This window comes from Macadamia integrifolia, unplaced genomic scaffold (genome assembly GCF_013358625.1).
Source record: "Macadamia integrifolia cultivar HAES 741 unplaced genomic scaffold, SCU_Mint_v3 scaffold368, whole genome shotgun sequence".
Classification (NCBI taxonomy): Eukaryota; Viridiplantae; Streptophyta; class Magnoliopsida; order Proteales; family Proteaceae; genus Macadamia; species Macadamia integrifolia.
Genome location: NW_024869721.1, coordinates 369,525 through 396,737, shown reverse-complemented (window position 1 = coordinate 396,737; position 27,213 = coordinate 369,525). Strand labels below are relative to the sequence as shown.

At 39.7% G+C, this 27,213-nt stretch overlaps 1 protein-coding gene across 1 annotated transcript; it reads right to left on the bottom strand.

Annotated features, from left to right (window-relative positions):
• Positions 1-728: 728 nt before the first annotated feature.
• Positions 729-26,330, bottom strand: LOC122068300 (transducin beta-like protein 3). Its single transcript, XM_042632177.1, has 4 exons — positions 15,338-26,330; positions 15,056-15,238; positions 11,253-11,402; positions 729-1,577 (listed from the first exon to the last, which is right to left on the bottom strand). Exons 1-4 carry the CDS (start codon positions 15,632-15,634, stop codon positions 1,404-1,406), a joined length of 804 nt encoding a protein of 267 aa, XP_042488111.1. The 5' UTR covers positions 15,635-26,330; the 3' UTR covers positions 729-1,403.
• Positions 26,331-27,213: the final 883 nt, after the last annotated feature.

Below are 27,213 nucleotides of genomic sequence, written 5' to 3'. Positions count from 1 at the left end.
GGAAATTGACATTTTGAAGGTTGCCAGGATCTTCATTCGGTATCTATCACTAAGAGGAATCCATCAACAAAGATCACAGGATGTTTATCTACTTTGCATGATAGCTCGCTATGTTCTCCGAACTCCCAGACATGGTGCACCACTTGTTCAGATAGAAGTGATAAAGTAATTGAAAAAAGGAGATGATATCATCCCTACGGTCCTTGCAGAAAGACTCAAAGGATTTAACAACATGAACCATAGCAATAAATTTGGACTTGATCATTATCAAGGAAGTCCTGCTATTTTTCAGATTTGGCTACTAGAAAAACTAAAGCTAACCAGGGCGTTAAATGGATTCCAACTCGGAGCTCTTTGCTACCAAGAGATAAGAGGGAAGTCCCGAAATTCAAGCTTATAGTTGATTGGGAGTACCTACGAGGAAGAACTGCACAGGGATATTGCATGCAGGTGCCCATGGTGGCCATAAGAGGATTTTCTAATAAAGAGCCCTAGACACAACTATGTCAGGTTGATGGGATTAACTCATACATTCTTTTACTTGCCCACCCACATCAGCTGACAATTTGGATTGAAAGCAAAGGACCCAGAAGAGTTGGTGAACTTCCACCCACCGCAAGAACTGTCTCCCCACCTTGTTACCTACCTATTCTGTCTGTGGTATGAAAGTTATTTCCATTCCATGTATTGAACTTGGTAGTAAAATAGCGTGATATTTGGATTTTCGTGTTATCCAATTATTCTAATGAAGACTTGAGTTGTGGAATTAATTGTGCCTAAAAATTCAAATTCATAAATAAGATTTTCTTTATGTCATAGATAGATCTTCATTTATAAAAGGCCAAATCTGGTAATACAAAAAGAAGAAGGAATAAACATAAGGAAGGAAAAAGAAAAAGAGAAAGGTGTATACATGTGTTTGTGCTTGCAGGAACTACAATAACAGACCCCTAAGAGTCAAAATCCTCGTCTAAACTATACTCGGAGTTGTCCTCATGGAATGTCGAAGAGCTAGTAGGTGATAATCCCAAGTTCACCAATCTCTGGGTGAGATCTTGAATCTGTGCATGCTGCTAGGCATTCTCCTGTTGGTAAGAGCTGACTTGGCTCTATAAGATAGTGTTCTCTCCTTCTTGGGAAGTATGAGGAATGATCAAGAAAAAGAGTACTAAAGAAGAAGGACAAGGTTAAAAAAAAAAGAAAAACAAAAAAGAAGGAGTTGATACCTTGTTGAGCACCACCTCACATAAGCTCTAGAGCATCCTCCTAAGCTCGGCATAAGACTCTGGAGACACCTGATGAAGACTATATCAGTCAAAGGTAGTCAAAAGTCAATCAAATGAGAGATGGTTATATACTTACACAGTTATATGGAATTGGCAGCCCAAGAAAAGCATCTTCTTCTAGTCTCCACCCCAGAAGATGAGGGATACTAGGATGGGCTGCGTTGGGATAAGACCAGTTCGAGAAGCCATGAAAGGGGATGGTGGCCATCCTGAGAGATCCACCCACACCAGTAGAAGGCCCAGCTTGGGATGGACCAGCAGCACCAACTTGTGACTGGACAGTAGAAGGGTCTACAAGCAAGCGTTCTCCCATGAAAGAACATCAATCAAAGCCAAACAAAAGGAAATTGAAGTATGAAGGGTATATTCAAGGAAGAGCAACATACCACTGGACCACTGGGTCCAAAGGGGGTACAGACCGTCCCTTCCTCAAGGAAGGTCTTATAATCCCTATCCTAGTCTAAGAAAGAGTCATCCCATGTTCCTTCGACCAATCTCTCGATCTGATCCATGAGGATGCACTCCGGACAGTGCATGGTAGGTGGAGGAAGGCAAGGAGGGAAGCGCATGTCAGAATCAGACCATTGGGGTGTAACCCACTCTCCTAAATACCAAGCATGGCCCCAGATACCCCTGAACAAGACTCGGTTCTTTGCTAAGTATATGGCCTGAGTAAGTTCATCAACGTCCAGAAACCTAAGATGCTGGAATAGTCTCCAAGTAACCTATAAATTCAAGAAGAAGTAAATGCAGCACTTGGCAGAAGGAAATTTAATGACAAACATGGCTTACCTCTGTAAGTCCATTCAAGAGAGAATGAGCCGTGGTCCCTGGAGGATGGTGCCTACCCCTAGTACTCGGCTATTTCCCCATCTCATGGCTATGGGGAAAGGTGATGCTCGAGCATCCTTCAGTATAGGAGCCATAGTCTCCAAATGCTCATAACACTAGAGCTGATTTGAGAAATCAAAGTAAGGAAGTGTAACAAAATAAAGGGAAATGGGTATAGGGATGAGAGACTACCTGGTGGATGTAGCCCACTCCTTTGAGGCCCCGATCTCCATATGATAGCAGGTCAAAAATCCGTAGAAGGTATGCATAGGTAGCCCCACCCTAATCCCAGGTTTCCACCTCCCGAAGGTTCCGGAAGAAGGGAGCTATGCGAATGTCCACCCCACCTCGGAGGTCACAAAAGAAGCATTGACCCACAATAAATAGAAGGAAAGAGCGGGTCACCTGCGCAAAGTTATCGGGGTTCACCCGCAGGTTCGTCCACCAACGAGCACTAATCCCTCCTAAATAGATATCTTTCTAGTCATCTTGGATATCGATGCCCATCAAATTTGTGAACTCCTGTGCTGTCAAAGTCTCAAGAAGGGATAGAGGCGTCCCTCCAAATGGTATGCTTGTCGGAGCATAGAAGCACAGGGGCATAATGGTAATCTTGCCAATAGGGAGATGGAAGGAATGAGTACTCGACCACCACTGCTCCATCAGGGCCCCTGCCAATGCCAGATTGAACTTCCTAGTCTCTAACGAGGCTAATCGGCTTAGGTAAGATTAATCAACCAACTCCTTCACCCTGCGAGGAAGCACCTTGTACCAGTCCTGGGCCAAGTTTGGATGACCATATCTGGCCAAAGCCGATGGTACTCCCTCATTATGCCTCTAAAATAAAATAATAATAATAATAATAATAAATAATAATAATAATAAATAATAATAATAATAAATAATAATAATAACAAAAATAATGAATGAATAAAGAGAAATGAATAAAATGTAAGGACTAACCCATATGCCCCACACTGAGTTGCATGTATGATCCTAAGTCCTATGGAATGTCTGCCCAGTGTACCAATCCGTGGGACTCTCATCCCCCTGGGAAGAAATACTACAACTCTCCACGCCATCGAGCCTGATTCCTCTGTGAGTCCTCTTATTTCTCTTAGCTATATTTTCCAAAATTACAAGGAACCCTAAGAAGTTTTATAATTTTTAAAAAAGCCCAAAAAGAGTTCAAATTCTCCAATTGGCTCCTTCCTCAAGAACTTTGGAGATCTTCAAGAGGAGGATGAAGAACTTCAAAGGAAACTTAAAGATCTTTGGAAAAAATGTGAAGAAACTCGACAAATGTGAAGAACTTCAAATCTTTGAGAAAAGTAAAAAACCCGAGCTCACCCGCTCACAAATCATTCCCAACTCAGAAAAATTAGAATAGGAAATGAGCAAGAAGGGGGACCATTTTATGGTTAAAAAATTCGTTCTCTCTCTCAAAAAAAAAAGTTTGAAATTCCAAATCTAAGGTGCAACTTGAAGATCTTTGCCACAAAATAAAAAATCTAATTCAAAACTATGAAAATGGTAGACGAAAAATCACATGAAAATGGTAGATGAAAAATCACATAGAAAAGGTAGATAAAAATTACATCACATAAAAGTGGTGGATAGTCACATGCAGGTGAAAGGTGAAAGGTCAAAATTAAAATTCAAAAACAAATACATGTGAAAGGAAAGATTCCAATTCAAAGGTCCAAATTTAAGATTCTACTCCAATGGTTCAAAGACTCTTAATCAAAGGATAAAAGAAGAAAAAATAGGAAAAGAGAGAGCCTCATTGACCCGACCCCAGTAGGCCTAATTTCATTGACTTGGCTGTCGGTGGCCCACTTTCATTGACCCGGCCCCAGGTGGCCCAATCTCATTGAACTGGCCCCAGGTGGCCCAATCTCATGGAACCGGCCCCAGGTGGCCCATCTCTTTGAATCGGCCCCAAGTGGCCTGATCTCATTGGTCATTTCCTTAGACTGGCACAAGGAAGCCCAGCCTAGGAAAGTCAAATACTAACATCTTTTATAGGATTGAAAGAGCAGTGAATTTCTTTCCTATAATTAATGGTCCCAGATAGTCCAGATTGGTTTGAAAGACCCAACCTGGAGACCAAATATCCCTAGACTGGCATATGGAAGCCCCGCGTAGGAAAAGTCTAGAATCAAGTACTAACATCTTTTGTAGAATTGAAAGAGCAGCGAATTTCTTTCCAACAATCAACGACCTAGGTAAGATTCTAAACTTTAAACTAGTTAAGAGATATTATCTGTTGCATTTTCAACTCCATCATTGATAAGCAAGATGATGGTAGTACATTGCTCCAGGTGACAAAATATGGTCATTCTTTTCTTTGCCCTTCAGCTATTGGCACAGGCCTCGGCCAAAGAGGGGCATTTTGTAGACACCCAATTTTGTCACCCTCCTCCAGCTATGATAACTAATATATCATGGATGCAACCACTCACTTTTGATGAACAGAGATGAAAGGTATAACCTAACCCATGAATATTTCATACCCACCTAAGAATCCTAGAAATCCCGTGCAAAAGAAAAGAAGGGTCCAATTATGACTCCTGATATACGAAGAAATTTTGGTCAAAATAACCATACGGATGGATAATACTCGAAATTATGATTCCAACGATATATGGTACATCAAAATTGGATCTTCAGATCTCCTGCAATAGTTCCCAAAAAATACACTTTGTGCACGCACAACCTTGCCTGCCCCGTGCGCACAGCCCTGCCTACCTCACACGTATAACCCTACCTGCCCTGTGCGCACAGACCTGCCTGCCTCATGCACGTGCCCTGCGTGCCACGTGCATGCCCTGCATGCCTACGTGCCCTCGCATGCCTAGCGCATGCCCTCTACCTGTGCACCCCCATGTGCCTCTCATGTGCACCCGCATACCTCTCATGTGCCCCCACGTGCCTGCTCATCCCCACGTGCCTTGTGCGTGCCCCCATGTGCCTCGTGCTCACCCCCACGTGCCTTGCGCATGCCCCCGCTTGCCTCGTGCACACTCCTGTATGCCTCGTGCATGCTCCGACATGCCTACGCGCCCCTACCTCATGCGTGCGCCCCTGAGTGACTCGTGTGCACCCCCCAGCCTGCCTCACACGTGCTCTTTGCTGCCCTATTGCTGCCCTATGCACGCGCCCGCTGCCTTGTGTGTGCCTCCTATTGCCTTGTGCACTCCTTTCCAGCCTTGGTATTTTCACTAGAACCTTCACTTTGAAGACTAGTTTGGTGAAGGAATTCCATCTTCACCCACTTGAACACTCTACACTGCCCCGCTAGTGTACCCTACACTGTAATCCCCCATTGGCCTAAAAAGACATCTTTTCATCTCATTGGCCCAAGAAATTACTCTTCACCCCATTGGTCTAAAATTTTACCTAGTCACCCCATTGGCCTAAAATTTCACTTTTTTTATCCCATTGATTTAGAAAAACCACTTTTTAACCTTATTGGCTAAAGAAATTTCTCTTTCCTCCCCATTGGTTCAAAAATTCTATAAATACCCCCCTCCCTTTGGTTTTTCACACTTAAGCCTCCTAGTGGGCATCCCTTGTAGAGAAGCTCTGCCCTCTCTCCTCTTCTCCCCCCTTGAAGTTCTTCAAGTCTTTGTAGAGATCTTCATAAGATCCAAAGTGTTCTTTCGATCTTCGAAGTGTTCTTCAAGCCTTCGAAGTTCTTCAATTGTTTGCTTTGTGAGTGAGCCCTTTGCATAGAAGAGATTTTTCCTTAGTCTCCCCTCCCCCCTTTTGAGGTTCTTTTAGTCTTTGGAGAAATCTTAATAAGATCTGAAGTGTTCTTCGGGCCTTCAAAGTTCTTCAACCATTTAGGTTTCAACCCATTCCTAGTAGAAGCTCTACCAGAGTGCCACCTAAACCTAGCCCTCCCATAGCCTATCCCCAACGGAAGCTCTGCCGGAGTACCACCTCAGCCAAAATCTAAAAGTAACTATTCCTAGCTGAAACTCTGTTCAAATATTACCACAATCAACATCTCTCAAAAAAGAAAGTTTGAGGTCAAGAACATCTTCTCATGAGCCAGGAGAATCCACAAGAAAATTCATATCAGTACTAATTAGGGGGTCCACCTCACTTGACCAGAAACAGGGGTCAAGCTCAGGTATATTTTCTCAACCGAATTAGCATAATGTAGACTTGATATTGACCTTGTTTTTAGTGTACATAGATATTTAAATTCAGTCAATGTATATATGTGTGATAACTTAATCATGCATGCGAAATAGGAATAATTGTGAAAAATATTCGTTCTTAAGCATCTAGTAGGAAGACCAGTTGAGCCAGGTAGATTGGGTGCCTAACACCTTTCCAACTCTACAATTTGACACCCTAAATCTCTGAACCATACCAACTAATTTTCTTAGGAATTGGGCCCACCCCTAGCTCCTAGGCTCATAATCCTAGGTGATGACTCCAAACCCTTTTGTATGATCTCAATCCCACAGAATGAGGATGAGGATCTGGGGCTAAAGCAGCAGTAGCCTATGGATGTTGAGGGGAAGCCCGAGGGTGAACTTGGACAAGATGATGTTATCCCACCCGCTCTTATGTTTTGACATCTGTCAAAACATACTTATAATAACCTAAAAAGTATGCCATCCAAAAATATGGTATCAAGGTGTGGACACCAAATTTTGTCACTTCCTTGGCTATGATGACTTATGGATCGTGGATATGGCCTTTCGCTTTTGATCAACAAAAATGACAACCAACTAAGGTAACCCAGCACTGAAACACTCCCTACACACCCAGAAACCCTGGAAACCCCAGATGGGAGAAAAGAAGGGTCCAATTATGACATCATGTATACGAAGCAATCCCATCTAAAGTGACTATACGGATGGATAGTACTCAGAATTACGATTCCAACGACATATGGTTCATCTAAATCAGGCAGTCAGATCTCCCGTAATCATCCTCGGAAGATAGAATCTAGCTGGAAGCACTGGATCAGAATCTGAGAATATTCTCTCCTAGCCATGCGGCCCTTCCCCATAGCCTCATGGCCCCATGCGCGTGCCTTAGCCTTCCCTGTGCCTGCCATCACTTGCCTTGCCCGTTGCTCTATGCCCAGTGCAACCTTTTGCCTGTGTACCTCACACCCCCCCACCAGCATACCCTGCATCCCAACTATCATACCCTACACCCTTGCACCCAATTAGCTAAAAACTAACCTTTTCACCCCCTCTCCTCCAAAAACACACTTGGTGAACACACCTCTCCCCCCTCCTTAGTGGCCCCTCCCTTGTCTAGTGTGGCACCCTTCTAGGCCCAAGCTTTCTAAGCCTTTTAAGCTTTCCCAAGCCTTCCCTAGCCGAAGCTCTGCCAAAACCCTAATCCAGAAAGTAGCCTTCCCTAGCCAAAGCTTTGCCGAAACCCTAATCCAGAACCAGTCTTCCCTAGGTGAAGTTCTGCCAAACTACTAGCTCAAGAATTTTTCTTCCCTAGCTGAACCTCTGTCCAAATATTTAGAAATTACCATAGTCAGCATCTCTCGAGAAAGGAAGTTGGAGGTCAAGACCATCTTTCCCCTGAGCCAGGAGAATTCATATGAAGGTTCGTATTTGCACCAATAGGGGGCCCACCCCTCTTATCCCAAAATAGGGGTTAAGCTCAGGTATAATCACTCATCTAAATTAGCACAATGGCCTGTCGATCCCCGTATGCATCTATGGGTCACCCAGCAAACCCCTGATAACCCCCTCTTGGAAGTCACGACATCGGTAACACATTGGCCACGTCGGACAGGTTCCCACCTCCGGCAACAATCACATCGTATCGTGGAAGTGGCACTTCGAAAAGGCTCATCAAACATACCACAATAGATTATCCAACACCTCAACCCCTATTGGCAAAGGTGCATAGCATAGGGAGTGATACCTAACCACACAACATGCCTTCATAATGATACAGTTAGTATGGATTACGCGATACCAGATAGACCTCGACCACAAAGTGTAATCCATCTCCAAATATAGTCCCGGGTACATGATACCAGAGAGACCTTGGCCACAAAGTGTAACCCGAGATCATTTACCTAATCTAGCATGCAAATAGCAGTCGAGTATGGACTACGCAACACCAGCAAAATCTCGGCCACGAAATGTATCTATTTTCAAATGTAGTCCCGAGGTACATGATACCAGCGAGACCTTGGCCACAAAGTGTAACCCATGACTACAACTAACTCTAATGCACATAATCAATGCATGAATGCAACATGCATACGGCAATCACGACACCGGTACCACCTCGGCCACGTTAGATTCCGTCTCACACACACCCATCGAAACACACTGAGATCACGGTACTGATACCACCTCGGCCACACCGGATCCCATTATTCATTTCCATACAATTCACATCATGATCGTAGAATGACAATTTTAATTAAACATATAATTCTAAGCATGTGAGCAATTAAATAATTAATAAACATTTAAAAATATAAACACAGTCCATCTCTCACCTTGTTGATCTTTGTTTGGTTTAGGGTTCAAGTAAGGCCACCGATCAATCAAATCAATTCTGACTTCGGGGCAAGTGCACGTCATTGTCCTAGACACAAATGGAATCATACATCAGTACATGTCGGAAATATCAGGAGGGACCCACACAGGTCACCCCCAAATTGTACAGACACTGTCTCCCAATGACAGTAATGTCACCGGAAATAGGGTATTTCCACCGAAAATATCAGACCTGTTTTTGGTGGAGGTGACAGAGAGCACATAAGGCTCCATGTCCACTGGAAATATGCCACCGAAAACAGACCCAGTTGATCCGGTAGGCTGTTTCTAGTGGAGGTACAGGGCAATCCAACAATTTGGAGCCTTCCTGCTCGGGCCCGATTGCCAGGATTTGTTCTGTGGAGTTTGTAGAAGATGTTCCTAGCATCATTCTAAGCCAAAAAATCTCAATTCCACTCAGCCTTTTGGGAGATACGTTGATCGAACGATCAAAACCATAGTTGGTCTTTTGGCATTACATGTTACCGGAGCTCACTGGGATTGGTTCGAGCTCGGCAACAACACCGAGAGGGTAGAACACCCATCCTACAACCTTAACATGGTGTGTACACCAAGATTCTATCCATACCTAGCTTTGTCTAGGTCAAAATGAAGAGAGAGAGTGGCATGGGAGGTTGTACTTACCTCCAACAACAATTCTGGCAACAAGGCGGCAGCCGGCACTAAGGTAAGCCTCCAACGCTCTTCTTCTTCCTCTTCTTCTTCCTTCCTCTCCCCTTTCTCTCCTCTCCTACGTTGGGCACAAGGGAAATGAGGAAATGAATCCTCATTTCCCAACTTATAACTTAAGTTGGGCCTTAGGGTCCATTTGATTTGGCCCCCTTTTGAATCAATCAGATTAAAATGAGTTTTGGGGCACGAGGACCCGCACATTTAGGTCCATAAGGTATTCACATCAAGAGGAAGGTGTGGATGATGACTTGGGATCATCCGGAACCATTTACGATGCGAGTGGCGGGACCCACGGGCATTGGAACCTCTACAGCAGCCTGTGGACCCACTGGAAACAAGCACCGGATTCATGCCCAGGCTGCTTCTAGTGGCTTGTTTCCAGTGGCTATCTTTGACAGCTATCTGTCCTATGGTTAGTCTCGCATGGGTGGTTGCCCTCGGACATACCCAAGGCTTTTCAGCAGTTATAATGCGTGCCAAAAATCAAGTGTGGGGAGTTGGGTCACTTACCCTCTGGGATCGGAAGGTATGAATCCCCTCTAGTTAGATAGGCATGCAATGCACGAATATGCAGGGTCATCTCTATCCCTTCGGCAATGTCACCACAGTTCAAATTAGACTGGATTAGGGCACAGGTGTAACACATAACTTCTCTACATGACACTTCTTAACTGCCCAACATTTCGCCCCATACATCATAGTCAGTCCTATAATATCCCTATAGAATTTTTTTCTTAATCTTTAAGGGGATACAACAGTCACACAACACTCCAGACACATCTCTCCACTTCATCCATCTCACTTTAATTCTCTATAAAACATCATCATCTAAGTCACCTTCTTTATTTATGGTAGACCCCCTAGATATCTAAAATGGTGGCTTGGTTGTATCTCTCTCTTCAATTTTCACCATACCATTATCCATCATAGTGTGAGTAAAGTTACACATTATATACTCTGTCTCTAATCTACTTATCTTAAAATCTCTTGTCTCCAACATAGAGCTAATCTCTGATTTTGTCTCACTTTTGGATTAAATTACAGCCCCAAAAACTATAGGGATTCATCAAGTAATAGAAAGAAGGCACCTGTTGACACATTCATTGGAGTTCGGTAGCAACTTAGCACTTGATCACAGCACACCAACTCACGGGACAACAAAGGAAGGTACTGACCTATCATGTATCCTTTATTAAATTTTCATAAACCCTCAGAATGAATTTTCTGCACTTGTATTTGGAAATTTTTAATTTATGGCTGCTAATAAACCAGATTTTCTGCATGCATGTTGCAAATTTTGTGTTAGTAGACCTTCAACAAACCCAAATTCTCTCAATCCCTGGGCATGTAATAGATTTCCCAAACCTGTGCAGCACCAATATAAGAGCATGGAAATAGTAGTTTGTTTCACTAATGGTAAAGCATGGTCCCATATGACATAGCAGAGAAAAGATCAGTTAGCTAACGGCCTAATCAATACAATTAGTTACCCAATTAGCAAATCAAAGCATATTTTCACAAGAAAAAAGCAATGGAGTACAAATAATTTTTCTTGCAAACGAGGTTCTTTCTAACATGTCCTAAGCAATGAATAATTTACCTGAGTGAATGTAGAACACAAAATGTAATTCTTTAAGTTACAAAAAAAATTCCTTTTGAGGACATGCTTTCAATTGGCAAGTATAGTTAACTTAACATGGCTAAAACACAAGGCATAAGTATATTATTTGATCGTACCACAAAAATAATATATATATATATATATAGATAGATAGATAGATAGATAGATAGATAGATAGATAGATATTGTTTGTAACTACCAACCTCAAATAACCATTCCATGACTTAAAAAGATCACTAGCAATTGAGCAAGTTCAAGAAAAGTTTAGCATACCTTGTCTCTTCCAGCATTGAGTAAGGCCCATCCATCTTCAGAAACTACCAAGGAAGTAACTGCTGAAAAATGATTTTCTAGTACTGCCATGCATTTTTTAGTAACAAGATTCCACACCCGAACAGTTGCATCTTCACTACCAAAGAACAGCTATGACAGACAAATTTCTTGTAAGAAAAAATATAAGGATACTAATGAGCACATTTATGTGTGAAATCTAAGTAGTAAAACATGCATTTTTACATATTTAAAATGGTGCTACATTGGGTTTTACTCTCTTTTATAGGTTTTGTATTTTAAAGGCCTTAAGCATTATCGGGCATCATATCTCTCCAACAACTACTTAGTGTAGTTGGTGAGCTATGGTGTGCAAAATTCCCTTGCTCAGTAGGAGGTCTCAATTTCGAATCTCATGGTTGTCTTTTTTTTGGAGAATTTTGTTGAAGATTTCCTGCTTTTCACTCAAAGCACTAAGGGCATGGAGGGGATTTTCACATCAAATTAGAAGATTGTCCGAATCTTCAAAGTAAGGAAAATCGTGCGAGGGGTTTCTTGTGCAAGAAGAAGAAGAAGAAAAAAAAATGAGAAATCCAAATCTTCTCTCTCCTCCAACTTAGCACTTTTTGTCTGAAAAGATCTCACTTACCAATTGTGGGTTTCTCCTTTTTAGGAAAGAGAAATTTGTTACCCTACCTACCCATTCCCTATATATACAACTCATGTAAGAGGAGGGGGCACTTCATTCTTCTTCTAATTTTTTTAGTTGCTCTCTCTCTCCCTCTCTCACTCTCTTTAGTTTTGGTTCTTCTTTGTTTTTGCTTTAATCACTTTTATAATAGCTTTTTATTTCAATTAATGTAAGCACTCTTTTATTTTTATTCAGCCTTTTGTGTTTATGATTTATGCAATTGAGTTGTAGTTCTAGGCTTAGATCTAGGTGACAAGATCACGAGCTGTGGAGCATCTCTTTTTCAAGTTCAGTTTTTTTTTCAAGATATGTTTTCTCCAGGCCTAGAAATTTCAGAGTTGGTTCATTCCAGGTCTAGTTTTTAGGTTTGCCAGAAATTTCAGTCGTTACATTATTGCTTTCTCTTTCCCCCAAAGTTCATTGCTAGTGTATGTGTTGGATTTGCCCCTCCTAGCCATAGAACCATCATTTTATTGTTTTTATTTTAATTGCCTCCCTTGGGCTAAGTAAAGAAACCTACTTGTGAGCCTCTCTCTAGCTTTATACCATTTCTTTTACTTTATTTTTATTTCAGCATTTTTTTCCTTCCTTACTTTTTAATTGCGTGGGTTGTTTATTTTCAGTTATTTATTTATTTATATTTTAATTGTGTGGCTTGCGTATTTAAATTCTTAGATGACGAATGGTTAAGACGTTATTTTAGATACATATGTTTAGGACGGTAGTTAGAATTAGATCACAACCATTAATCGGTTCACTTTCACATTATTAAAATAAGCTAAAAATAAAGTGGCTACTCTCCCTGTGTTCAACCTGTGGCTACATTGATCCGTACACTTGTGGTTACATTTCAAATCTTAACAGAGACCAATCAGGACAGCAAGAATGCTCATTTCTAGGCTATAATCTATATAGAGTTCTATTATGCTTGTACAACAAAGAAATACGCTTTTAATCAATAAATAAATTTCAACATAATCCATAAATGGAGCTAGGAACAAAGACTGAAATAAATTGTCTTTTCTCAAGAATGATGAAAAGCCGGGGAAATGAAGGATGCATAAAATACCACAGAGGAAACAAAGAATTCACCCACACAACTGGTTTATGGATACCCCCTATTAATCAAAACATCACTGGCTAACTACAACCACCATTGGAACAAACAGTTAAGAGAGGAAGCCATAATAATGTGCAGCATGGTTTAAGATCTCGCTAATATCTCGTTTTTTCCAAGATGAAATGCATTGCGAGATATAAATTGTACAAAAACTCAACCGAGATCTCGCCAAATCTCGTCTCTCTCTCTCTCTCTCTCTCTCTCTACTTTTTTGAAGAAAAAAAAACTAAAGGATTTCGGTGCTTTTGCTTGAGGATTTCCATCCCTACACTCATTGAAGCTTAAAGAGTAGAGAATATTACCTCCTCATCCACATTTGAAGTTACCTTTTTTCTCAAGAACCATTGTAGATTAAAAAAAATCTTCGCAAACCCATTTTTTCATGGAAAAATCATCAATACTTATTAGCTTATATTGGTATTTTTTTATATGTGATGCAGATAACACTAATCTATGGATTCATGGAGGGAAATGAATTTTTCTATTTATTTTTCTGTTTAAATAAATGACGCCTATAACATTGACCTTATGTTATTATGTGGCTTATCTTATGTCATTTCAAATTTTCAATGTATGTGAATGTGACTCATCAGTCATGAGAATGTTAATTGCTAAACAATTAAGTAATTATTTATGATGTCTTTTAAATTCTTATGATTATGTTATGTCATGTGTTGATTGCGGAATGTGGATTGTGGAATAGAGCATACTAGCCTAAGGCCCGAAAAGTCGAAGACTACTTACACAGAGTACAAAGTCAAAGTACAATTTTAGGTTTGAATTTTAAAAAATGGATTTTTCCATTGTGTTTAGAAGGCCTAAAATAGAGCAAATACCAAGTTTCAGGGGCTACAAAGACCATATGACCACCGAGACCAACTATCGAGTCAACCGGGGAAAAAATAAATGATCTCACTGAGATCTCACCAAATCTCTCTCTTTTGGATCAGCGAGATGGGGGGAGAGCGAGATCTTAAACTTTGAGTATGATACTTAATTACAGTAAGCAGTATTCAATCAAATCCAAAGAGTAAGAGATGAGAAAACCCCTCCTACAACAATTTTCCCTAATTCCCAAGACACTAAGACCCTAGGGTTCAATGAAAAGCTAAATTTAAAAGCTGATCGATTCTCATATAGCCAGCCCCAAGAACAAATGCAAAATGGCCACTATCAATCTTTGAAAACTCCTACAATCCAATTCATAATTTAATTTGATGAAGCAACAAGGAGAACAAGGTACATAATAAAGTAGCAATATATACAATGAATCAAGCAATTGCAAATCGAACCTCTAATGCGCAAAAGAATTCACATCGCACTGTTTTCTTGCATGAACAAATGGTTTCTTGAACTACGAATCTTTTTGTCTGAAGACAAGGGAAATTTTTTTTTTCCTTTTTTTTTGTGTGGAGGGGTTGGGAGAGGGAATGTGTGAATATGTCCATTCAGCGGATAGTTCCAATTTACTTTCTTACTCTTATTTCAAATGTAAGATTTCACACATTTGTAAGCTTCTCTCTCTGGTCTTTTTCCTTAGCATACTTAATTTTTTCCATCTAGCAATTTACATGTTCTGGAGACTCAAGTATAACCAGAATATCTGCTACAAAGTATAAAACAAATAATCTGCTAAATATTCATTACTGGACCAAAACTGGAGCTCCTTAAGTCAATGAAATAAGTCAATTCTTCATTTTCTCAAATTTACAACTCTATTCATATAGCTAGACGACTTTTTTCCCTTTTATTCTGTATCTCCTGCCCAAATTTCCCACATGTAGTCAAGCTAAAATATGGAAATCTCATTTTGCCTTTGTGACAAAGTCATGTAGTTTTTCAGATGCATGAAAAATCGAATATAATAAATTACTAACAGTGACTCTGCAAACAAACTAACAAACAAGCGATAATTAATGTTTCCAAAAACAAAAACAAAAACCGATCAAGCAATAATTGAGAGAAGAAGTAAACAACTTGAACTAATGAACTCACAAGTAACTGGTTTGGGTCAGGATGGAAAATGATACTGGTAACAACTCCCTTGTGACCTTTGAAGTAATGAGTACAGTACCCTCCATCAACATCCCACACAAGAACTTTCCTATCTGCTCCAGCTGTAGCAAGCAATCCACCAGACGCATCGCAAGCCATGCCCATCACAGGCCCATCATGTCCCTACTCAAACCAAAAAAACTTTTTTCATCATACCTTCTAGCCAACTAAATTATTGATAAAAAAAAAAATTCACATGTAACACTTCATTCATCTTAGTACCTTCCAAGAACGCAGGCATTTGGAGAAGAAGAGATCCCAAATCCTAATTTGTCTGCTATGGCTGGCAAAGAAAAGGAGTTTATCGTCAGGGTTGAGAGCCAGAGCAGTGATGCCCTCTAAATCTCCCTCAATAGTCGATTTAATCGAAGCATTCGTTGCGTCGACGATCTTTATCTTGTCATCGCAGGTGCAAGCTAAAAAAGAACCTTCAGAGGATACTGCGAAAGGTCCTCCAGTATAGAATTGTTGTGGAGAAGGGACGGAGCGATAGTTCTTCTTGAAGCTCACAAACGCCATTGATTGATACTCGCTGAAGATAAATTTTTGAATTGGGAAGAATCTTTAATTTTTATACTAAAAACTGTGGCTTTTCACTCCACGACGATAACACAGTTCAATTGCGGTAATAGCAACAAGGGGTTTTGTTAGGGTTTTAGCCGTTGCATGCAGGAGATGGATGTTTTCATCTTCACAAGTACCAAGTGACGAGTCTCCCGACCTGAATAAGATCAAAAGCCACCTCCGCCACAGCCCATAGGATTCCTTGCAAAGGTGTGCCAGGCCCACTGGGAGAGCAGATCAGGACGATAATTTATGAAAACGATCCTGGTCCGTGAATTTAGAATCAATTTTCTCTCTTCATTTAATAGATTCTAAATCCATTGACCAAGGATGTACAAGAACATTCTCATACGTGAACTTGATCCGTTCATGCCCAGTGGATACATGGAATGAGCTTGTGCTTTTTTTTTTAGGTAATCAATGAGCTTATGCTAGAAATCATAAGAAAATTATTTGAAATCTCTTTGGTATCATTTTTCTTTTTGACTTTTGTTCACAAAAATGGTTTTGGCAGCATTTGGTATCATTTATGGAGCTTTTTTCTATTTAAAAAAAATTGGTAAAATATAAAAATAAAAAAGAGATCAAGAGTCATTTATGTGTTTTGGTCAAAAGTGAATTTCAGCTATTTTTGTGCCGAACTTTAATGAGCACGTGCTTAAAGTCTCAATATGAAGGGGTACAGTAGTCATTTGGTTTATAATTAGAAATCCAAGCCCCTTATCCCCTCTTGTTTAACCCAAAGTGGAGAAAAATAGTTATAAAGCAAATTTGTGAAGGGAATCTCTTTACTCATTTATTCAAAAAATAATTTTACACATAGAGATGCTAAACTATTTCTCATATGAAACCATTTTTCTCAAGTAGTTACCAAACCATTTTTATGTTTTGATAAAAAATAGTTTTGATTGATGATTTTTATTAATTAAGTAAAAATCAAAAATAAAAATGATACCAAAGAGGGCCTTAATGCTCCCTCAGTTGTGGGACTCGTAAAACAGATTTTTTATGAGCCCTTTTATCCCATGCTGATGTACGTAGGATTTTTAGCATGATGGCTATTGTTGTGTATTTTATTTGGTCCCATCGTAATGATATCATGGTAAATCATATGAACCCCAACCCCCATGTCGATTATCTTGATGATTAATCGTTGGATGCATGATTTAGATCTATTCCAAGTCTCTAACAATGTCACTGTTTCTCCCTATATCACAGATTATTTAGCATTCTTCTTGAACAGGGAAAGCCCACTACCTTTTTTTCCATTTTGTGTTTTAGTATGTATTGGGTTTACTAATTTTTTTAGGCCAAGATCTTTTTGGTTGTGTGGTGTTCTATTTCATGGTCAATTTCAGGTTATCTATTAGGGTTCTTCCACAACTCACTCTCTCGTTGAAATTGAAGCTGATGGGGTTTTATATGGTCTGCGTTAGGTGTCCGCTATGCATTGGGCTATCACTGAAGTTTGGTTCTCCTCAAAGGATCTTCTTCAGCCTATTCCATTACTGTCCCACTCGCCATGGTTGTACTATAGTTTTGAGGTGTTTTGGGATATCTATGCTCAGTATGGGCACGTGTAAATATAGGGACTCTAATCACACTATGAGACACTTGCAGCATATGTACTTCTCTAGGTCCTTGGCCTGGGGAGATAATGTTTAATTAATAGATTCTCTTTTCTTCATAAAAAAAATAAGAAGAAGAAGAAAATAATTTGAGGCATTTTTTTCCCTTTTGGTAAGAATGATATGTTAGTTGAATTATTTTTCTTTTATATATGATAAAAAAAAAGACTTCATTAATTAATACAGTCGAGAACATCAACAAGATGTCCTGTATCTAGGATTCTAAATTTTCTATGCATGGCCAAAGCAGCAACGCACTTAATTAATATCACACATTCGTTTGGGGACTTGAGACAAAAACTTAGTTTGTTTTTTCAGTTGAAAATCTATGTAGACTTTGTACGCTAAGGAGAAAATCTTATCTTTTATTTTGGTAAAAAGAAAGATCATTCCAGTCCTTTGTTCATCGTTGTTCATGCGGATCAACGTGTACCATAACCCGATCCATCCCGCTATGAGCAAAGCTACATCAAGGTAATCCCAGATCCTAAATACCTATTTGCTTTCTTTCTTTTTTTTTTATTATTACTTTAGTATCAAAGCTGGGTGTCAATGGTTATGTTGCACGTCACTGCTAAGAGTTGCATGTCGCTGTGTTTTTGCCGTAGCTGTGCTGTTATTAAAAAAAAAAAAAAAAGGAAATTAAAAATAACTTTGAGTAACACCTAAAAATGAAATAATGTCCAGTAGACCCCTCACTTTCATAAAATTATATATAAAAAAACCCATTTTGTTAGATTTAAGACAATAAGTGAACAATCATTTTTTTGCTAAATGGTCAATCTACCCTTATGGGTATGTTATTCAACTATATATGTGGAAGCATCTAATTCTTTTATACATATTTGATTGTAAAAGTATCACTTTTTTGGTATCAACATGTCAATGATCTTCCCTTTCAAGATCGTCGATTTTAGGGGGCTTTCCTTGAGAATTCGTTTGCAGTTGTGGATTCCTTAAGCTAATGGCTACGGGGACAATGGCTACAACCGCTGATGCGGCGATGCTTCTATATTGAGTGTTGCATCAGAGACTGTTGTTGTGCAAGGATGATGAGGATGATCGCAGTGGAGATTACTCAAAATCGGGTCATTTAAGAAGAAGACATGTGCGTCGCCCTGTGCAGGCACCAGCCACATGGTTTGAAGCTATCACTACGTTATCGGAGATGCTAAGGTTTATGTATTCTAAAACCCTAGGTACATGGCCTATTGCAGACTTACTTTGGCATCAATTATCTTATTCGACATCAGGTATGCTATGATCTTGCTCCCTCTTGCGCTTTACGTTTATTTGATAATAGTCGAGGATTGTGCCCTTCTTTGAATGGATTAGTTCCATGTGTATTTGTCCATTTCGTCCTCTCTAGCTTTAGTTTTGTTGAACTTTGGCAGATGTAGAATCTTGAGATTAAGGGCTATAATTATGACATTTGATGTTAACTCGATTGTGTTTCATCACTTCTACTTGGTGCTTATAGGACATCTGATATTGAGATGCCAAAAATTTCCACTAGAAAAAGGGGGGAAATAAACAGAAAAATTACCAATAAAGCAGTGGCTTGCATCTTGTTTGAATTAATATTCTACTCCTAGCTAAGGTCATGGCTGAGCACCTGGTGAGAGAGAGCATGCAATGGTTTGAAAGAAAATGGGTTTTATTTTTTTTAGAGTTTGATTATAAGGGTAAAAGGGACATTTCTCATTTTCCGTTAACGGTGTTACAAATTAGGGTTGTGGTAGACATTATATTCATTTTTGGGGTTACTCCAAGTTATTTTCAACTTTAGAGGCGGTACAAGATAATTTCACACAAATATATATATATATATATATATACATACTAGTAAACTTGCACAAGCAATGCACGTATGGGCTTTTGTTATGTAGCAAATAGAAATGTATGATATAAGCTAATTGAATAAATAAGGCAAAATTACATGATTTGTATGGATTAGATTTTTAAGATAATGCTTAAGTTCACTAGTAATTTCTTAAGAAAGACACATTCAACTATGGGATACATATGTTACGTCGCAAGACATCAAGTTATTCTACCTTCATCTCTATAATTAGACATTATATTATTGTAACCAAAAAAGGGTGGGGGAGGGGAAACGAAAAAGCCTTAGTGAGTGCCTTCTGAATTTGTAAGAAATAAGTTCATATTGTAAAGTATTAAGCATTTGGTTACAGTGAGACCCTGTAAACCTATAAATCATTGCTAAATTGCTCCATTTTTGTTTCCTCTACACTGGGGTTTATTGAAAATAGATAAGAAATGAATAATGTTTATTCAAAATAATCTGGAACCAACTATAAGTCTATACATTTCAAAGCAACAAATTAGTACTTTTGATAAGCAAGTGCACACTGCAGTCTTTGGACAAAACTAACTTCGTAGAATACACTGGATTACAAGGTAACTCACTGAAAGTGAGCATAGGCCTGACCATGTCTAATAAGGTCCTGTTGCGTCTCTCAGAGACACCATTTTGTTGTGGTATACTGGGATTTGACAATTGTGAGACAATCCCTTCCGAAGTGAGACTTCTTACGTATATGTACTAGAATCACATCCCTGGTGACTTACAATGTAACGACCATATTAATAGGATGTCCGCTCCTATCCCTAGCCAAGAACAATTTTGGGTGAAAACCCATGGAACAACTTACAAGCCTAATAAATAAATGACATGCATAAATGAAATTAAACAATCTTGTTAATAAACTGGGTTTGATGGACATACATATCCAACAATCTTTCACTTGTACATTAAAACCAATATCCCATATGCTTTACACCCATAGATTCCACATGTTTCAAAAACACATTAGGTGCTAAGCCGTTAGTCATGGGATCTGATACATTGTCTACTAGGTCAACTTTATGACAGCTACATCACCTTGACCAATGATCTACCTTATCAGGTGATATTTCTGCTGCATATGCTTGTTCCTCTGATAAGCCCTATGCTCCTTTGCTTGAGCTATTACCCCCTTGTTATCACAATACAATAGAATGGGATCCTTAACAAGCTTAGGGACAACTTCGAGATCATTCAAGAATTTCTTCAACTAAACTACTTCTTTGGATGCTTCACTGGCCGCTATGTATTCAGCCTCAGTGGTAGAATCAGCAGTAGACTTTTGTTTTGCACTCCTCCAAATAACACCTCCACCACCAATCATGAAAATCATCCCTGACATGGATTTTCTATCATCTTTGTCAGTTTGAAAATTGGAATCTATGTACCCCATAACTGATAATTGATCTGACCCATAGACCAAGAAGTGACACTTAGTATTTCTTAAATACTTGAGGATATTCTTGACAGCAGTCCAATGCTCACGTCCAGGGTTGGATTGATACTGGTTCACAATCCCAACAGAATAGCAAATGTCTGGCCTAGTATACAATATAGTGTTCATGAGACTTCCCACTGTCGAAGCATAGGGAATTCAATTCTCTTCATCTCCTCAATATCCTTTTGAGATTGAGGGAATTGGGATTCGGAGAGGCTTACTCCATGTCGAAAAGGAACATTTCCTCTCTTAGAGTTCTCCATATTAAATCTGGCCAAGACTTTTTCTATATTTGTGGATTGTGACAAGTCTAACATCCCTCTCTTCCGATTCCTCACAAGCTTAATCCCATGGATGTAATTGGCTTTGCCTAAGTCTTTCATGGAGAATTTAGTGAACAATCACTTTTTCACCGTTGAAAGCATACCCACATCATTCCCTATAAGCAGTATGCCATCTACATATAATAATAGGAAACAAACCACACTCCCACTAAATTTCTTGTAAACACAAGTTTCATCCATGTTTTGTTCAAAGCCAAACATTTTGATTGTTTGATCAAAATAGATGTTCCAACTTCTAGAAGCCTATTTGAGACCATAAATGGATCTCTGCAATTTGCACACTTTGTTCTCATCAACATTTGATGTGAACCCCTCTAGCTGATGCATGTAGATTTCTTCATCAAGAAATCTATTAAGAAATGCAGTTTGCTCATCCATCTGTCAGATATCATAATTAAAGTGTGCTGCAATAGCTAACAAAATCCTAATTGATTTCATCATCGCTACTAGAGAAAATGTTTCTTCATAATATATACCCTTTTGTTGGGTATAATCTTTAACTACCAGTTTTGCTTTGAATCTTTTAACACTCCCATCTGTACCTCTCTTCCTCTCGAAGATCCACTTACATCCAATGGGCTTGACGCCATGTGGTGGATCTACAAGAGTCCAGACTTGGTTTGAGTGATATGAATTGGTCTTAGAGCACATAGCTTCTAGCCATTTACTTGTATCAACATCTTTAAGTGCCTCTGAATAAGTGTATGGATCATCATCCATTTCAGTGGAGACCATATAGAATTCTTCCACAGTCTTATCTTTTTCAGTAAGAAGAGTGAAACGTTCGGGTGGTTTGATAGACCTCCCACCACATCGAGGCTCTTGAGTGCTAGTAGGTATAGGGTTTATGTTAACTGGTTCGACTGTAGGTGCACATAGGACAGGCATAGAATATAAATCACAGGTTCAGTTCTTTTGGAGGTAAGGTCTTCCTCAATAAAAGTAACATGTTTACTTATGACGACCTTTTGATTAGTGGGGTCATAGAAGTAGTAACTAATCGTGCCCTTAGGTATCCCAAAAAATAGCATCTAGAAGTGCGAGGTTCCAACTTATCTGTTTGTTGCATGCGTACATGCGCAGGACAACCCTGTACCCTAAAATAATTTAGGCTAGGCTTGCGCCCATACCACTACTCAAATGGGGTTTTAGGTACAGATTTAGATGGGACCCCATTCAGAATATAAATCACAGTTTCCCCCAGAAGGATAAAGGCAACTCACTAAAAGTGAGCATAGGCCTGACCATGTCTAACAAGGTCCTGTTGCGTCTCTCAGAGACACCATTTTGTTGTGGTATACCGGGATTTGACAATTGTGAGACAATCCCTTCAAAAGTGAGACTTCTTACATATATGTACTGGAATCACATCCCTGGTGACTTACAATGTAATGACCATATTAATAGGATGTCCAGTCCTATCCCTAGCTAAAAATAATTTTGGGTGAAAACCCATGGAACAACTTACGAGCCCAATAAGTAAATGACATGCATAAATGAAATTAAACAATCTTATTAATAAACCGGGTTTGATGGACATACATATCCAACAATATTTCACTTGTACATCAAAACCAATATCACATATGCTTTACACCCATAGATTCCACATGTTTCAAAACCACATTAGGTGCTAAGCCGTTAGTCATGGGATCTGATACATTGTCTGCTGAGTCAACTTCATGACAGCTACATCACCTTGACCAATGATCCCCCTTATCAGGTGATATTTCTGCTACATATGCTTGTTCCTCTGATGAGTCCTATGCTCCTTTGCTTGAGCCATTGCCCCCTTGTTATCACAATACAATAGAATGGGATCCTTAACAAGCTTAGGGACAACTCCGAGATCATTCAAGAATTTCTTCAACTAAACTACTTCTTTGGATGCTTCACTGGCCACTATGTATTCAGCCTCAGTGGTAGAATCAGCAGTAGACATTTGTTTTGCACTCCTCCAAATAACACCTCCACCACCAATCATGAAAATCATCCCTGACATGGATTTTCTATCATCTTTATCAGTTTGAAAATTGGAATCTATGTACCCCATAACTGATAATTGATCTGACCCATAGACCAAGACAGTTAGTATTTCTTAAATACTTGAGGATATTCTTGACAGCGGTCCAATGCTCACATCCAGGATTGGATTGATACTGGTTCACAATCCCAACGGAATAGCAAATGTTTGGCCTAGTATACAATATAGTGTACATGAGACTTCCCACTGCCGAAGCATAGGGAATTCTCTTCATGTCTTCAATATCCTTTTGAGATTAAAAGCATTGGGATTTGGAGAGGCTTACTCCATGCTGAAAAGGAACATTTCCTCTCTTGGAGTTCTCCATATTAATCTTTCGTCTCATTCTTGCCGTTTGGGGATGTCCAAACGTGAATTCAGTATTTAATTTTTTTCTGATATACTTTATTAATACCCATTTTATATCTTAAAAAAAAAATAGTGGATAAATTACTCAAAAAATTTGGACATTATAACTGCTTAAATTGGATGAATGAGAATCTTATCTAAGAAACTTTGGGCATTATAACTGCACATATTTGATAAGTAGATACCTACTTATGCTATTTTAGGCATTTTAACGGCATGTAATGTTTATTATGGAAATAAATGAAAAGGGAAAGCATAAGGATACTTACCTATTTTGGCCCTAAGGCCTATTCGTATTGACTTAGGCATACTTTTAATACTTCTTCTACAATCTGGGCAGAGCCCTAGCGTGTGGGGCGAAACCTTTTTGTGGGGATCTCTTCCTTTCTTCTTCTTCTTCTTCTTCTTCTTCTTCTTCTCTCTCTCTCTCTCTCTCTCTCTCTCTATTTTTCTCCTACTATTTGTTTGAGGGGTTCCCTGTAATTCATAGTAGGGCTCAGAGAATCTCTTCGGAGAGTGTGTGCTCTCAACACTAGAAAAACCTCATCTATCAAACGGAGGTTGTTCTAGCCGACATGATCTAGCTCTGTGGGAAAAAATAGCTCTTCATGCCAGGGAGAGTATTTGCCATCAGCAAGACTCTACTGAAAGCCTTTTTATTGTTATTTTATATTTCATTCTAAATTTATTATTATATTTATATATAAAAAAATATATATAATTAGGATTTATTTAGTAAAAAATTTCAGACACGATATCTTACAATTCGACAGTCTAATCTGATGATTCAGATTTCGCCAAAAAGGTTTTTGCATGTGCTCTTTAATAGATTTCCATCTTTTGCTGGTATAAAGCATAAAAGCTTTGAAAGAGACCTTAAAGTATGTGTTATGGTAAAAATATGCCACCAACAAAAAATATGCCAAATGAACCAAGCAAGCGGCAGGGCTAGTCGAATGGCCTAAGTCTTACGAGGTCATCCACCCGACCTAAAGCAGAAGTCCAGATCCTAAGCTGACCTACTGACCAATATTATCAAAGGGACTTTAGTAGTCAAATGACTAGGCCAGTACTAGCGTAAGGGGGACATTACAAAATGTCTCGCCACATGGCTGTCCGAATCACCGAACAAGCCCAACTACATTAGTTTGGTAACCGAACAGCAAGGCCAAGGTATACACTGGAAAAATGGAAAGAGGCATATACAACTTCTCGCTCGGGATAGGTAGCTCGACAATTAGGCCACCCCACTGAGGTCGCTTGACCTAAGATTCCCATGGGTTCTCCTAGTCGGGCACATGAGCTACAAGGTATGGACTAATCCTGGTCTGTAAAGGACCCCTGATGGATATCAAATCTTCCCTAGAAGGGAGGATATCTCATCATATCCTGGCACGATATCCCCCAGGATATGGCCAATGCATGGAGTTCCCAAAAATGGGACAGCTTCCATATCTACTTTCCCGTTACAATTCTTATTATATTCAAACTCCTACCAGTACTAAGAAGCTTCCAAAGCAGGACTCTCACTCTATAGTCATCCTCCTCAGCTATAAATACCCAAGGTAAACCTCTTTCGAGAGGACAAATTTTTTTCCATTCTTAGTGGAATCAACTATTGCGAGGGAATGCTATTATTCAAGCCATCTACTCAAAACTATGAATTTGCACGATGGGTGTCCCATGTATCCTCTCCCCAGCAAATAAGGAGAACCAGAAGATCAAGGGGCGACTAGTAGGCCAATGATGAGATTCCATGGGTAGGGGTCTTGCCTTCGCCTCCTCTGGTTGACACACCGATGCAAACTTTGGTTGTCATTTCGCCCCCAGCATGAGAGATTAAAGTTGGGGACATCCAAGATGAATCCCTCCTATAAAGAGGGGAACCGGTGGAGGAGCTGGTACAAGTACAATTGGTCAATGAAGAACCCAACCAAACGGTGCCACTGGGAGCTCGACTGAACCAAGGACAAGTCAAGGAAATACTTCACTTCCTCAGTGAGAATGCGGATGTCTTCACCTTGTCAGAATAGGATATGCCCAGTGTCCCTAGAGCCATCATTGAGCAAACCCTCAACGCTAAACAATGGCGAAAGTTGTTCAAGCAGAAGAGAAGAAATTTCACCCCCGAGTGACAAAAAATATCAATGAAGAGGTAGAGAAGTTGAAGGCTTCACACCTGATCAAGGAAGTACAATTCCCCATGTGGCTCACCAACGACATAATGGCCCTGGAGTTGAAAGAAAAAATGGAAATTTTGTATAGATTACACTTATCGAACAAAATCTGGCCAAAAGATAGTTACCCGCTCCCGAGGATAGACCAAATGCAATGGCAGGCCATGAGATACTGACCTCCATGGACGCATTTTCATGATACAATTAGATAAGTATGAAGGAGGAAGATGAAGACAATACTTCATTCCTGACCAAACGAGGCAATTACTATTACAAGGCAATGCCATTTAGCTTGAAGAATGTCGGTGCTACCTATCAAAGAATGGTGAACATTATGTTTGCAAAGAAAATTGGAAGGAACATGGATGTATAGGTGGATGACATGCTTGTCAAAAGCATAGAAGGTGGTCATCATGTGATCGATCTGAGGGAGGCATTCAAAATTATATAAGAATTAGATGAAACTAAACCCAACAAAGTGTGCATTCGGGGTTACTTCAAAAAAATTCTTGGGGTTCATGTTTCGAAGAGGGGGATAGAAGCAAACCCAAACAAGATCCAAGAAATACAAGATATTGCCCCACCAAAAACCGTTTGAGAAATTCAATGTCTGGTCAGTCGGGTTATGTCCCTTAACGAATTCGTCTCTCGGGCTGGAGACAAGTGCCTATCTTTCTTCAAAATGCTAAAGGGATTACAATCCCCGAAGGATATTCTTTGGACATCCAAGTGTTAGGATGCCATTGAGTCCTTAAAGGCCTACCTCACATCTCCACCACTCCTCGTCCAACCAGAGCTAGGTGATGAGTTGCATGTTTTCCTGACATTCTTACCCATGCCTTGGTGAAAAAGTAAGAAAAACAATAGCGACCCATCCACTATGTGAGCCATATACTCATGGATGCCAAAACAAGATACACTGGAGTTGAAAAGATGGATTTCACCCTAGTCATTGCTGGGCATAAATTGAGGTCATATTTTTAGGCACACGGAGTTGTTGCACTCACTGAGCAACCTCTTAAAAAAATACTACACAAGCCAAACATGTCAGGGTGACTCGTTAGTTGGTCAGTCAAACTGAGCAAGCATGTTATTGATTGCCACCTTCATGAGGCGACCGAAGGCTAGGCATTGGCAGACTTCATAGTGGAGTGTCCCCTAACAAATGAGGAAGACATCACCAAAGATGCGCCTGTCTTACAACTCTTGACCCTGTATGTTGAAGGCTTAAGCAGCGAGATGGGAAGCAAAGCATGCCTCATTCTAACCAGCCCTGAAGGGTTCAAAATCCAATTTGTGCTAAGGTTCACCTTCGCCTCCACTAACAATGGGGCAGAATATAAAGCTTTAATAGTTGGGCGTAGAGTAGCCCAGGCAGTACAAGTAGTCAAACTCCTAGGGCCCGTTTGATAACGTTTCTGTCGCTTCTGTTTCAAGAAATGGCAGAAACATAAATTTCTGTTTCCAGAAACAGAAACGAAATTAAAGGTGTTTGATAAGTCATGTTTCTGGAAGTCGATAGTAACCAGCGAAAGAATGGCCACGAGTCATTTCCAGAAACGACGAAACACAAGTTCTACTTGTTTTGCCTGGGTCGTTTCTTGAACCATAAATAGGTAGAAATTTCAATTTCTATTTCTAAAAACAAGTGAAACAAAATAGTTTTATCAAACGATTTTTGCTCCATT